A 14,796-nucleotide genomic window follows, 5' to 3' on the forward strand; every position below is an offset into this window, starting at 1 on the left:
TTGATTCGCTCAAATAGCGGTAGGGGAGGGTGGGAACACTTTGTTCTCCTTCAGAATGTGAATCACCATCAGTAGTTGTGTAATGTTTAAATAAAGTCTGTTTTGAGGAACTGAAACCCTATTAAATATTAAACTAACTAACGAGTGCAGGAGGTGGTGAAATTCCTTTTCTGCAGTTTGTTTGACAAAAACAATTTGTGTTGGTATTTATGTGTGTATCCTGGTGTGCTGTTGGATGGGACTACCTGCACACATTTACACTGCACCCTACACAAACTGTTTTCTCCTTACAACCATCACTGGAATGGAAACACCGCGATACGCTTCACATGTATTATTAAAATGTTTAATCAACAGATGTAACAAACCTGTGCAGCACTCACACAGAAATACAAATTAATTGGGACAAGCATTCATATCTATATTATTTGAAGAGCGAAGTCTTTGAGGGTCTCCGTCATGCTCCTGTGTGGCTGTTTCCATCATCGTCCATTTCACGCCTCTTCCAGATCTGAAATGCAGCAACATTTACGGTAAAATACGTTTCACTGTCAATACTTGAACTAGCTATGTTTCCAATGTACTTCTGATGACACTGACCTGTATGTACGCTTCTGACAGTGTGATCATCTGAGGCAGGATATCTGTTACCTGCAGGTCTTGGAGCTCGTACCACTTCCCTGTGCCCTGTGATCAGTGTACAGATTTCAGACAAACCCCCGCCTCTACATTTAAAAAACGACATACAGTACTTCAACATGAGCCAAACTTGATCGGATGGTTTAAAAGCACTCACATGATGTAGGACATGAATTCTGTATGATCCCTCTGTTGGCTTCCCATCATGCACTACATTGGCTACCAAGTCATAGGTTGTGTTCTTCTCAGTAACCTGGGCCTCTTCTGTTAGGTACTCACGCAGGTCAACATTACTGACGAACATTTACAAGAAAACACAGTAAGAAAGCAAATAATAGGCAACTGAAAGGCAAAACCATTTCCAACCCCAACCTCACAAATTAAGTGTTTAAACACTTAAAAACGTATGGATTAATCCTAGGAAATGGGGTCATGTTCAAGTTTTGTTTGTATGTACAAATATCAAAAAGGGAGAACTTACGTGATGGGGAAATTGACGATGGTGGGATTTTTTTCGATGAAAAAGTTATTCTTGGTGAATCGCTTGATGTAGAAGATAAGGTACGGAGGAAGTCGGGTTAACTGGAACTTTTTGAGGAAGTTTTCTTTGTAGGTTTTGTACTCCTGTGATAAACAGGAAGAACACAAGCAGACGGAGTGCATTAAATAAACAGTAGTATTGTTAGTGTGTTGTCATGGTGTTTTAATCCTTTTTGTGGAGCATCTTCCATACCACTATACATATGGAAATAATAACACCACAGGTTCATATTAATGCGCACAATCTTCGATCTGCCTTACAGCTAGAAGAGCTGCTGTTACAGATCAATCAACACCTTCTGACCAATCAGATTTGAGAATTCAACCAAATGATTTAGACGATTTTGTTAAATATCAAGGACGGACTGTCTTCATAAAAAAAAATACAAATGTTCAAATGTTAAGCCAACAGAACAATTTGGAATGTCCTGAAAAAAGAAAGAAACCACTGGTGTATTAACAACCAGACATTGAACACGTCGGCCAAACACTGAGAGCTGTGAAGAAAACCCCAACAACAACAGTCAGTGACATCACCAACAACCTCCACAGGGCAGGAGTGAGGGTATCACAACCCACCGTTCGAAGAAGACTTTGAGAGCAGAAATATATAGAGGCCATACAACAAGATGCAAACCACTCATCAGCAGTAAGAATCAGAAAGCCAGACTGGAATTCACAAAGTAATAAGAAGATGAGCCACAAAAGTTCTGGAACCAAAATGAACCGCTACCAAAGTGACGGAAAGACCGAAGGATCTGCTCATGATCCGAAACATACAAGCTCATCAGTGTAGCATGGTGGAGGTAGTGTCATGGCTTGGGCTTGCATGGCTGCTTCTGGAACAGGATAAATTCATCTACATTGATGATGTAACACTAGTGGCAGCAGAATGAATTCAGAAGTTTGTGTCTTCTAATTTACAGAGAAATGCATCCAATCTAATTGGGAGGAACTTCATCACGCAGCAAGACAATGACCCAAAACACAGAAATCTCCATTATTCCTTTTAAAAATTAACACATAATAAAAGGATCGTCGTCATGGTCATATTTTTAATAACAAAACCACATTACAATATCAGTAGCGGTTTTCCATTTCATTTTTAACGTATTATAGTATATACACTGATTGGAACGTACAACTACTTATAAGAAAGCACGCTCTCATTACGCTCTTAAAGCCGGTACCTTTTCAGTGTTGCCGTTGAATTTTGCCAGAATGTTGAAGAGAGGAACCTGAGGGATGATCAGCTGCTCTTTCTCATCTTTGTAGAGCGGTGCAGTAGGTAGGTCAAGGGTGAGGTACAGAAACGTGGACTCCAGCATCTCCTCCTGATACTCGTCCTTCTGCAGCAGCGCCTCTTTCTCCTCTGCAGGCTGTAGTGGAGACAAACGGTGTGCAGTAGTCTTTTATTAAACTCTTTTTTTTTTTTTTAAAAAAGTCTCAATTTAACCTTGTATGCCAGGACTCTAGGTTCCTGGATAGATCTGAACCTCAATATTATAGTAAAGTCAGCAGTGAAACCTGAATAATACCAAAAAAAAAAAGAAAAAGTGTCTGGCTGACATCAAAATAACAACTACACATTTTATTCTTGTCAAAATAGCCAAGCAAGCAACCCTCAATAGTGCGCAAGCAGTGTTTCGACATGGCAGTATATCGGATTAAATTGAGCTATTTATATATTGCTGTGTGGCTTTGCATAGAGCCAATAACAGTTTTCATCATAGTGTTGCTTCCTCTTTAGAACATTACAATAAAAACAGTGTTATTGTGAATCACCAAATTTCTGTAAATACATTTGAAATGAAACACACCCATTTAGATACTGAACATCTGGAAAGATGTCAATGCAAACTCAACCTGGCTTAGAATAAAACCTTATCAGCATTTCATTAGATCTCGAATGGAGTCTAATCTTGCAGTATGCAAGTATGTGTAGTGAACATGTATACGTTCAGACTCTCAGTGTAGGGAGGGACGAGACGGACACAAACACTCGATATACCAACCTCACAGCCTAAAACTTGTATCTTTTCCTTGATTCCAGATTTCTACACGCTACAACTGCCATGCTGGGGTTTTTTTTTTTTTTTTTTTAATGAAACACCGTTGTTGGTGTCGTTATGTTTAGAAGGTTACCCACCAAATCAGGGTGAGGAAGTTTCTTCGAGAAGATACGCATGGACCCCTGGAAGACTTTTGTGAGAATAGCTGGAAAGTATGGAAAAGTAGGAATGCGTTATATTGAGCAGAATTAAGCAAAAATAAGACACATTTTTCCCTATTATTAAAATAAACATATAACTAATAATTCCTTTGAATAAAACAGCCATGCTGAAACTCACATGGTTTCTTCTTGGTTCCACCCAGAGCTCCATGCAGGGCATTTAGGAACCAAGAAAGAAAGTCCACAGCATCCCCTACAGGACAGACAGAGCATAACAGCTAGTTTATCATCTCCTTCCCTTCTGAATCTCCATTTCCATGTGAACAGGCAGTACTGGTGCAAGGCTGTATTACACTCCCAGCGTGGCACATCAGTCTGCAGTGTAGTACCTTGCTTGGTGATCTGGAAGGTCTTCTTACTGCAAAGCACCACAGCCTGCAGCATTTCGTGTGGCGACACGTGGGCCTTAAAGTTGCGCGGGTTCCAGAGCTTGCGCATGAGCTCGCCGAAGCGGTGCACCAGCAGGAACATGATGTCGCCGGGAGGCCGCCGGATCCCACGGTAGTTCTCCTCCTCTAGGAAGTAATTGCGGAGAGGAGGCACGTTGCAAAGAGCCTTTAAAAATGAAGAGGCAAAGGAAGATTTCTTCACTCCATGAACAAGACAAACACTACATGACTCCTGCCATGACCAGGTAAGGCCAGTACGTTAAATAAACCTCCATGTGTACGAGAATTAAGACCTCGCATACTATATCGACTATCACCTGCAAATGTATGGTACTGCATTTGGGTCCATTCAATACTGCCAGATTTTCATTTTCACCTTGGGAACCATGTTCTCATGCTTCTTTGGTTTAGAAAATGGTGGAATCATTTTCAGCAACAAATCATAAACTATAGCCCTATCTGAATAGGATTAAAGGTACATGGTAACCTCCATATTTCCAATTCAATTATTTGAAGGTGTTTATTGTGTATATTTCTGTTTAGTCTGGATGTTGGTGAGAAAATTACAGACCAAATCACCTACTTTAACCAATGTTTTGTCTGGACAGACACGTCTGATTTTGCAAGCAGGTGTGTATCCCCTTCCGAATTCGGGGGGGATGAAGGCTTTAGAGGACTCTTTCAAAACCTTACAAGGTAGGTGTCTAAAAACTTTGTTTCCACACTGAGATCCCATTAGGAGGAGAAATCTCTTGCTGATTAAAGTGGCTGTTGTAAAGTCAGATAAAGTCAATATATTAAAGCTGTAAGTTCTTTAATCTTCTACATTTTGATGCTGCCAAAAATGCAGTGCCCTCCACTAACATTGCCATATTTTGGTAAAGATGAGCAAAGAAGTCTATGAAAAATGTTCTTTATTGTTTAACCTTTTGATCTTTTGTTCAAAAAAATTCACAAAAATACCCTGCTCTCATCTATATCAAACAAATCAAACAACACAGATTTATCTAAAAAGAAATATCTTTGTTAAATATAGGTGTGCAACAATTATTGGCACCCGTTTAGTCAATACCTTGCCAAGATAACAGTTCTGAGTCTTCTCCTATAATGCCTGATGAGGTTGGAGAATGCATGGTGAGGGATCTGAGATCATTCCTCCATACAGAATCTCTCCAGATCCTTCAAAGGCTGGTGGACTCTCCTCTTCAGTTCACCCCACAGGTTTTCTATGGGGTTCAGGTCAGGGGACTGGGATTGCCATGACAGCACCTTGATTTTGTGGTCAGTAAACCATTTTTGTGTTGATTTTGATGTGTGCTTTGGATCATTGTCCTGCTGGAAGATCCAACCACGGCCCATTTGAATCTTTCTGGCAGAGGCAGTCAGGTTTCATTTAATATCTGTTGATATTTGATCGAGTCCATGATGCCATGTATCCTAACAAAATGTCCAGGTCCTCTGGCAGAAAAACAGCCTCAAAATATTAAAGAGCCACCACCATATTTAACCGTGGGCATGAGGTACTTTTCCATATGGCTACCTCTCTGTGTGCGCCAAAACCACCTCTGGTGTTTATTACCAAAAAGCTCTCTTTTGGTTTCATCTGACCATAGAACCCGATCCCATTTGAAGTTCCAGTAGTGTCTGACAAACTGAAGACGCTTGAGTTTGTTTTTGGATGAGAGTAGAGGCTTTTTTCTTGAAACCCTTCCAAACAACTTGTGGTGATGTAGGTGACTTCAGATTATAGTTTTGGAGACTTTCTGACCCCAAGACGCAACTAACTTCTGCATTTCTCCAGCTGTGATCCTTGGAGATTTTTTGGCAGCTCGAACCGTCCTCCTCACAGTGCGTTGAGATGATATAGACACACGTCCAATTCCAGGTTGATTCATAACATTTCCAGTCGACTGGAACTTCTTAATTATTGCCCTGATGGTATAAATGGGCATTTTCAATGCTTCTGCTATTTTCTTATAGCCACTTCCCATTTTGTGAAGCTCAACAACCTTTTGCTGCACATCACAGCTATATTCCTTGGTCTTACCCATTGTTACGAACGACTAAGAAAATTTGGCCTCATGGAAATGTGTACCTCATATTTATACCCCTGTGAAACAGGAAGTCATGGTTGAACAATCTCCTATTCCTAGTCACCCAGGTGGGAATATACTTCAAATATATTTTTCCCATATGAATTCATAGGGGTGCCAATAATTGTTGCACACCTATATTTAACAAAACTTTTTCTTTTTTTTTTTAGAAACCCGTGTTGTGTTTGTGATCGTTTGATATCCATGGCAGCAGAGTATGTTTGTGAAATTTTTTTTAAAAGATCAAAAGGTTAAACAATAACGATAATTTTTCACGATCTTCTTTTTGCTCATATTTACCAAAAGTGCCAATGTTAGTGGAGGGCAGTGTATAAACATATGACCATGTGTGACACAACCCGTTCTTTTGGAAATAGTCTGTACTCCAAACAGGCTGCAGAAACTCATCCATCCTACATGACATCAGCAACACTAATCCTCTCCAGATGGGGCTGATGAAGACGGATCATCCATACCTGTAGAACTACATTGGCGTAGTCGTTGGCCTTGATATTATTGAGGCCCACAATACCAGGCAGGTACGTCGTTCCATCGTAGGCCCTGTACAGCTTCCCCTGCTTATCCAAATTAGCGATGTGCTGTTTGGTGAACGTTGGCTTCAGCACGTACTGGCATGAGAAAAGGGGTTTAACACAAATATGCACTGAAACTTAGTCTTCATATTCATATTCACATGACCGCTGCTTAATGCAGCTTATTACTCACGGTGATGTCCTCAAGAGATGAATCGATGATCTCGTAGTTATCCGGTAGGCAGTAGAATTTGAGGGTGTGAAGATTTAAGAAGACATGATGTGTGAACTGAACGCTGTGGGTGTAGGCATGGGACTTCAGACCTCTCCCTGAAACACAATTAGCACAGACAATCCTTTCTTCAGTAGATATGCTCAGCTGGATACTAAAAGGTAGTACCTTCAAACTTCCGACTTCGAAAAACTGTCATACTCGCACTAAACATCCTTTCAAACACACTTAGTCCTGTCTGTCTTTACGCTTCTACACCTGTTCACTGTTATTGATTAACTCTGGCTGTCACCCAGATGAGGACCGGTTCCCTTTCATGGTTTGTTTGTTGGGCTATATATTATCCCGGATAGACAATATTGTGATTTTAAGATCATTTTACTCAAAGTGGTGTCTTCCGATGAAAATATCCTTCAGGCAATATTTCGTCGTTATATTTATGCATTGTAGTCAGTTGTGATGTTCAGTCACTGTTCAGCTTCAGCAAGTCAATCCCCGACATTACGGGCTACGACGGGATTATTTGAAAACATTAGAACGGTTCTTTCTAGATTTTGCCTTCTTCAAAAAACATGCTTAGTGAATCTTGCGTGTCATTTTTTTCCCCCTACGGTATGTTTTAATTAAACACGCTGCTAGCGCTCACTGTGCATCTTAAAACTCTGTGAACGCGCACAGTTTTTGCACTCAACTGTGCGTTTTCACCTTCAGTTCGACGTATATTCGAGGTTGGAATTTTAACTCGACGGCCCTGTAGTAGACGAGAGGACAGAAGCAGCAGAACAAACACAGGAGTATTTCCTTTGCCGATGAGTTGCTCATAAAGGATCTCCTCCAGATTTCTGTAAAGCTGCTTTGTGACAACGTTTAGCTATATAAATAAAACCAAAATGGAGTGAAAAGTTTTATAAAAGCAGCATAGTTTGTATTAACATTAGTCATTTCCCCCTCCTGAAGCTCACAAGCTCCCCAACTTGGGTTCTCACTCTGGACGTGTGCTCCAGATCCGTTACAGCTGATTACTTAATGCATGGACACTTGTGCGGAAAGACCGGAGACGCTTTTGGACTTCTGCACTCTCGACTGGAGTTTTATCAACGCCATCTATTGTCATAACGACAGAATGACCGCATGGTATAATCCTTAACACTGCGTTTTTCCCCCCTAATTGTGCATAAGCCCTTACCTTGGAAATATTTTCCACAGATGAGACAGGCGTAGACGTTAATGTGCGAGAGAGAGATTGAGCACAGCTTCTCAAAGTCAAAGTCCAAAACACTCCTATGAACAGAGAGAGAGAGAGAGAAGTCTTTGTGCGTCAGTCGAGCCTTTTACGTTCATACTGGAAAGTAGCGATCGAAGGTTTTACATTCTAACCTGTTGATCGTGTCGAGGTAGGGACAGTGCCGGCTTCTTTTATCTTCAGCGTCGTGAGAACGGGACACTTTCACTCGCACCTCTGACCATCACAAACACAAACACAAACAGTGTAAAGGAGAAGCACAGTCTGGCGCACTATAGATATCTGTGATGTGCTTAGTGAAGCTGGTGTCAGTGCGTTCGCTGAGATCGTGCTCTCATTCCTTCAGAGTGAAGTTACTGACTGCGTGCTGCCCTGAGCTCACTTCTAATGCAGTTATAAACGACGTTTAATAGACAGGATAACGATCCTATATTATTCCACGTTATACTATAGAGGAATCCAGCATAGTCGTGGGAGAGAGAATAAAAGTTGGGCTCCAGTGAGGACGAGTAAAAGTGAAGATCTTGTCTTCCACTGAAAGACAACGATTTCTGAATTGACAGGAAACGCAGGAGTGCAGGTCTAACGAGAGTTCATGTACATACATCTGCAAGCTGATTTCATTTATTTAATTAATAGCAATGACTAGCTAATATAATGTGTACATAATATGGACGATTTGTGTAGTCACAGAATTTCAATATGTTATTGTTTCTGCACATCTGACTGGTATTACACTGTCAGAATTTATATATAGTAAATACTCAAATTGATCAAATCTGTGTGTGTATTATATATAAACATACATATGTACATACATACACACATACAAATGTGTGTATAATATATACACACATATATATATATATATATATATATATATATATATATATATATATATAAATAATATTACGCAGCACTATGTTTTATAAAATTATTCTATAAAACTGTTGTATTGAAACTAACCCTTGCTACAACCTCAAACAGCTTGCATGCCTGTTTGTTAGCATATTAGCTACATTTACTTGATTGGAAACCTGAAATTGGGCTATATATAAAAACAGACACATATATATACATATATATATAAATATTACCTTCTTCTTCGTCATTATCGATATCCCTTTCCCGTTTCAAGTTTGCCATTGTATTCCCTTTTTCACGTCCAAATAAACACTACACACTCTGCGGGCACTGAATTAGCACCGCCGGATATTTCCCACCCATATTCCGCTCAATCTGCCTCCCGCGCTGGCATTGGCTAGTAGTATCCGATGTTCCTTTCTAAGATTGGCTCCGAGATTTATACCAAGTTCACTGTCCAATTGATGCACTCGCTGTCGGGATGGTCTGGCCAATCCTAGCGCATGGGGCGGGATTTGTTTGAATACGAGTGAGGAATAAGACGTCAGTACTGCGTTCATTTCGAACGCGCTAGGATTTCCCGGCTACACCAGTTAGACGAAGAAGAAGATGGACGATAGTTCACTTACCCGGGATGTTAATCTATTTACTAATATATGACTTTGTTTATTTGACGGTTAGGCTTCTATAATCTTGCTTAAACTTCCGAATCACTTCAGATAGATATAGTGAGGGGGAAAATGTCATCTTTAAATAGTGGGATATATATTCTTTTGCTTTGTTGTTGTTTTTTTTAATTGTTATTATTATTTATTTGTAAAACTCCGAGTGTGTTTTTTCCTGGCCAACACATTAGCCCCAGTCACTGAAGATGCACCGGAGTGTTTAAGCCAGTTAGTTTCTGTTCGTTTTACGCTCTGGGATATGGAAGTTTTGCAAAATGCCGAGGGAGAAACAAATAAATATAAGCCGGGGGGGCGACTGGATATGAGTCACGGTTTCCTGCACCACATCCGAAGAAATCAGATTGCCAGGTAACTTCGGAGCTAGTAACGTAAACAAATGTAGTTAGTTAGCTAGCCGGGTTACATTAGCCTGCTTAATCGCCTTAATAGCCTCGTTCATCATCAGTCCTTCTCTCTGATCTAGAACCTTCTTAGTGCAGTGTGTGGGTTTATTATTATTATTATTAATAATAATAATAAGTGTGGACACAAGTCATTCATTCTAATTCATCATTAATGACTTTAATGAGAAGTGTTGGGGTTGGTGTTTTTCACCAGCCTCTAATCAGTGTGTTGTTTTGAAGGGATGATTATGACCGGGAGGTTAAACAGGCCAAAGAGCAGCAGAAGCGCAGACACACGGCGGCCCCGCGGCGACCCCGCAGACCAGACCGGGAGGTTTATCATCCCCGCCATCGCAGTAACATCCTCACTTACTTCCTGTCCATAATTTTAAACACACATTCAGCTGCCACGTTATTAGACCACACTGAAATGTTGGTCACTTTGTAGATGTCCAGTTACAGTGTGTATGTGCAGCACTCCCTTACCCCATCCATCAGGGGAACTGGACCAGTGTGTAACCACTGACCTGCTTTTATCTGTGTGATGATCTGTGGTCCTCAGCACTGATACAGCGCGCGGGAGTGAGTGTGTGTGAGTGTGAGTGAGTGTGAGTGAGTGAGTGTGAGTGAGAGACACCTGTACGTGTATCCCGTACACATCCATCAGGCACAGCAGCGCTGTCACTTTATTACCCAGTTATTACAAGTTTAAGGTTTCATCTTAAAGCAACAGCATAAGCATTCCCTTTCCAGAACCTTCACACTGTCTGTCCCTCAGTGGTGGAATGAACTTCCGACCTCAATCTGGACTGCAGAATCTGTCATTATCTTCAAAAAATGGCTGAAGACCCACCTCTTCCGTGAACATGTAACTAACCCCTAAAAAAAATAATAATAATAAAAAAAACACCTTACTCTGGCTCTTACACCTCTACTCTGCGCACTTGGCTTCTTCTAGAACTCAATTAATAGATCTTGTATGGTAGCACTACTTGTATTGTTCTCTGCGTGATATATCACGCGATAATTTAATTATCATTAAATGAATAAATGTAAAGCATACACGATTGTTTGTGGCCACAGCTTGAAGAAGGGCCACCTATTGGTGTGATGGTCCGGTGTCCACAAACTTTTGGCCGGATTGTTCAAAACTGAGTATTTAAGCGACTTCAGTTTTTCCGAACGTTAACCTTCACAGCTTTCTTGTTGGTCACACACAGCGCGAGCAGTTTTAGCTGAAGGCGGCTCGTCGAAAAGGGTTTTTACGGACGCTAAAAACGGGTTGACACTTTCAACCCGTGATTACCTTTCAATCTGTGTAGCTATCGCAGCGAGACACTTGACTTACTATTCGTACCACACCCGCCGGAGCACTTTCGTTTCTCTCATCTGATCGCAATTTATAGTTAAGCACTGAAAGGTAACCGATGCCACCTTTCCGGCGGAATTCAGCGAGGCGTTTTATCTCAGCTGGCCGTCACGACCCTGCTGTAGACCTTCAGCGGCGTCAGTGTCTGACCGCTGCGTCGCTACGGGCTGGAGATTTTGGGTCGGTGAATAGTTTTGAGAAATCCCCGTCGTGCTGGTGCTTAATAGACTCGCTGTCGCTGCTGTGCTGAGAATGATCCACCTACAAAAGTCCATCTAGATCATCTAAACGCAATCAAGATGGAACAGTTGACCAGTGCAAACAAACTGGATAAAAGAAATCTCATCTCTTAATAAATATAAATATATATATATATATATATATATATATATATATATATATATATATATATATATATAATGTGTGTATATATATATATATGTGTGTATATATATATATATGTGTGTGTGTGTGTGTGTGTGTGTATACACACAGTTATTTTGTTTAAAGATCTTTTTTTATTTAGTACTGCCCTTCAGATGCTAAATAAGATATTTACATGTCTCCCAGAAGACAAACTACTAACAATTTACACCGGTCATTGTGTTCAAAAGTTTACACCCCCCTAGCTCTTAATGTATCGTGTTGCCTTCTTGAGCATCAGTGAATGTTTGCACCTTTTGTAATAGTCGTGTACGAGTCCCTCAGTCGTCCTCAGTGTGAAAAGATGGATCTCAACATCATGTAGTCATTGTTGGAAAGGGGTCAAATATGCTGGAAAAGCAAAGAGTGTGCAGGACCTGGAGGATTTTTCTGAAGAACAGTGGGGAGTTTAAGTGCTCAGGACAAACAAGGGACTCGTGAGCAACTCTCACAAAACATAAACACAGTCGTGGATCATCCATTTAACAACACAGCATTAATAATCAAGCGTGTGTAAACTTTTGAACGGGGACATTTTTATAAATTCAGTTATTATCTTGTCTTGTGGACTATATGTAAACATCTGCTATGTGAAATAGTTTATTGAGGACAGAACTAAATAAACAACAACATGGGATTTGTATGATCTGTCTTATTTTGTTAACAGTATTAAGATTTAGCAGATTCTGCAAGGGGTATGCAAACTTTTGGGCACAACTGTGTATATGTATGTATGTGTGTGTGTGTGTGTGTATATATATATATATATATATAAAAGTGGTTGGTTTGGACTGTGTTCAAGTATTAAGTCCAGGGCAATTGTAATTTAGTACCACGTTATCTGTATCTATGACATTAAGACACTGTTACTGTGGCAGATTTGTGTATTAACTGCTTCATGTCCAGCCCCAGCGTCCTGCTCCAACAGTAACACAAGAACCATATGATAAACCTTACATTTATTAATATAAAGGTGTTGTAGGGAGATGTATCACTGCTATATTTTCATGGCTGTCTGTGTGAACGCTGGACTGCAGGCGGCTCAGAGGCCGGCGCTGGCGGCGAGGTGGAGGAGTGGAACGAGAGCGGCGGCTCGAGCACAGAGCAGGAGAACACAGGCACTGAACTCTTCTGGCTCGACTACCAGGCTGACAGTGGACACGTAACGTCCTTCCTCGTCTATAAGGCAGGTACTCGTAGTCCTGTAGAGTGCACGATGAGAGATTTGCTGTGTTAACCTGTGTAACCCTCCCCGCTTCTGAGAAGACTTTGCGTTCGTTCAGGCGCAAGAGCGCTAGTGAGGTGCGGTCGGCGTTCCAGTTCATCCCAAAGGAGTGCAGCGGGGTCAAGGTCGCGGTTTTGTGCAGGACACTCTAGTTCTTCCACTCCAACCTTGTCGAACCGTGTCTTCACGGAGCTCACTTTGTGCACAGGGCCGTCGCCATGCTGGAGCAGCTTTGGGCCGCTTAGTTCCAGTGAAGGGAAATCGTTTTCCATGTAATAATTTCACATCTGTTTTTGGTTTTGTTTGCTTATTTTTTACAGGAGGACGAGCCAGAACGTGTCGTAGAACGGGTGGAGCAGAAGAACACTCTGGACACGGCGATGAGGGCGGCGCTGTTGGGACGAATCTGCAGAGAAATGGATAAGCGGCGAGACAAACGCTGAGGTTCGAAAGGAAAGCAACGATGGATGGCTTTCTACAACAATACAGACTGTTGTAATGTGTGAGATCCCCACACACACACACACACACACACACACACACACCGCTGAGTCTGACGTAAACTGATAGGAACTTACAGGAGCACCGGGAACGCAACAGTACAGATGTTCACGCAGATGTTCTTCGTCTCTGTACACAGACAGGAAGAAAAACGGGGACGTTTCTACAACATGGAAATAATCTCACGTCACACGTGGTGATATTTATATCCTGTCGTTAGGACAGTGCGGGAGATGGATGTAAGCGCAACTCAAAATCAAGAAGGAGGACACCTTTAACGCTCACCTTTGACGCTCCTCCATTTGCAAACGGGGTCCTATCTTGCGTGCTAACCGCGCATCTTTCCGCGCTGTTTGAGGATTTATTGTATAGAGTAGTGCGCAGTGTTGTAATGTTCAGCTCAGGATCAGATGCAAAAGATTTCTGAAACTAAACGGTAATAGTTTTTCCAACTGTACGTAGTGATGCGGAGAAAACAACACAAACCAGCCACGTGACCCTGACTCTTTTTTTGACATTTAAAAAAAAAAAACCCCACACACATCAGAGAAATCACACGATGGTTCCGGCACCTGAACGCGAGACGTTAAAGAGGTCGTTCCCCGCACATTTCACACACAGACATCTTATTAATGTTTATTTATAATGGTCACGTTGGGGTCGAGGAGAGCTTCTGTCTTATTGATTTCTTTTTTACCAGAAGCGATTTATGAACTGTACGACTTTTTTTAATGACATTGACTTCTTTTGGTTGTAGGGAGAGATTTTTATTTTTGTAACTGTGTTCTCTGTGCTAAAAAAATATATATATATATTAAAGCATGCTGAAGAATCAAGTTGTGGTTTTGATCCTGTGTGTATGAAGAAGCTGAAGATTTTTCCCTCCCAGTGGTTCCTCTACTCACTTTAGAGTTTAAAGTATGGTAAGAAGTCATGAAATCAGCCTGCAACGTCATACAGTGCTTATACAGTGAGCTGGATTTGCAAATCACTCTGCATTAACAGGAAAAAAGGGCCTGTACCTATTAAATATACTGTGTAATCCAGGTTGTGTGGTGGTGATGATGATGATGGTGGTGGTGGCAGGGCCAGACGAGAGATTCCCGCTCTGTATTACGCGAGTGCGGATATTCATCACACGCAATATCCTGGACCTTTTAAAATATTATCACTGTCCCTCTGTTGCAATCAACAAATGCTATGACCTTAGGTTTTGGGGGTAATTATTACATTTTTATATATAAAAAAAACCCCTAATCTTATCACATTATCTGATTTCACACAGCATTTGGTGTTATCAAATTATAGTGCTGTTGCTCCATGTTATCCATCCATCTTCTATACCGCTTATCCTTCCTTCAGGGTCACGGGGAACCTGGAGCCTATCCCGGGGAGCATCGGGCACAAGGTGGGGTGCACCCTGGACAGGGTGCCAATCTATCA

At 41.2% G+C, this 14,796-nt stretch overlaps 2 protein-coding genes across 3 annotated transcripts; one reads left to right on the top strand and one right to left on the bottom strand.

Moving 5' to 3' along the window:
* Positions 1-330: 330 nt before the first annotated feature.
* On the bottom strand, positions 331-9,159 carry usp39 (ubiquitin specific peptidase 39). The gene is made up of 13 exons (XM_053610532.1): positions 9,000-9,159; positions 8,037-8,118; positions 7,846-7,940; positions 6,621-6,757; positions 6,371-6,523; positions 3,742-3,967; positions 3,531-3,605; positions 3,329-3,396; positions 2,370-2,558; positions 1,121-1,263; positions 797-932; positions 601-687; positions 331-511 (listed from the first exon to the last, which is right to left on the bottom strand). Exons 1-13 carry the CDS (start codon positions 9,046-9,048, stop codon positions 458-460), a joined length of 1,494 nt encoding a protein of 497 aa, XP_053466507.1. The 5' UTR covers positions 9,049-9,159; the 3' UTR covers positions 331-457.
* A 163-nt stretch (positions 9,160-9,322) lies between these two features.
* On the top strand, positions 9,323-14,185 carry c22h2orf68 (chromosome 22 C2orf68 homolog). Of its 2 annotated transcripts, XR_008384364.1 has the most exons (5): positions 9,323-9,800; positions 10,076-10,191; positions 12,665-12,813; positions 13,173-13,354; positions 13,493-14,185. XR_008384364.1 is itself a non-coding variant. In XM_053610542.1 (4 exons), the coding sequence occupies exons 1-4, from the start codon at positions 9,691-9,693 to the stop codon at positions 13,293-13,295; spliced, it is 498 nt and encodes a 165-aa protein (XP_053466517.1). In that variant the 5' UTR covers positions 9,324-9,690; the 3' UTR covers positions 13,296-14,185. The 2 variants fall into 2 exon arrangements, 1 of the variants encoding a protein (XP_053466517.1); XM_053610542.1 differs by having other exon boundaries at positions 9,324-9,800; positions 13,173-14,185.
* The last annotated feature ends 611 nt before the right edge of the window (positions 14,186-14,796 follow it).

Source organism: Ictalurus furcatus, chromosome 22 (genome assembly GCF_023375685.1).
Source record: "Ictalurus furcatus strain D&B chromosome 22, Billie_1.0, whole genome shotgun sequence".
Lineage (NCBI taxonomy): Eukaryota > Metazoa > Chordata > Actinopteri > Siluriformes > Ictaluridae > Ictalurus > Ictalurus furcatus.

Bases quoted from the DNA above. Each gene is read 5' to 3' on its own strand.
- usp39 (XM_053610532.1), bottom strand. From the start codon at position 9,048: ATGGCAAACTTGAAACGGGAAAGGGATATCGATAATGACGAAGAAGAA. The intron at 7,941-8,036 runs GTTAGAATGTAA...CTCTGTTCATAG, and splicing joins TACCTCGACACGATCAACAG to GAGTGTTTTGGACTTTGACT. The intron at 3,606-3,741 runs GTACTACACTGC...TCTGTCCTGTAG, and splicing joins CTTCCAGATCACCAAGCAAG to GGGATGCTGTGGACTTTCTT.
- c22h2orf68 (XM_053610542.1), top strand. From the start codon at position 9,691: ATGGAAGTTTTGCAAAATGCCGAGGGAGAAACAAATAAATATAAGCCG. The intron at 9,801-10,075 runs GTAACTTCGGAG...GTTGTTTTGAAG, and splicing joins CGAAGAAATCAGATTGCCAG to GGATGATTATGACCGGGAGG. The intron at 12,814-13,172 runs GCAGGTACTCGT...TATTTTTTACAG, and splicing joins CGTCCTTCCTCGTCTATAAG to GAGGACGAGCCAGAACGTGT.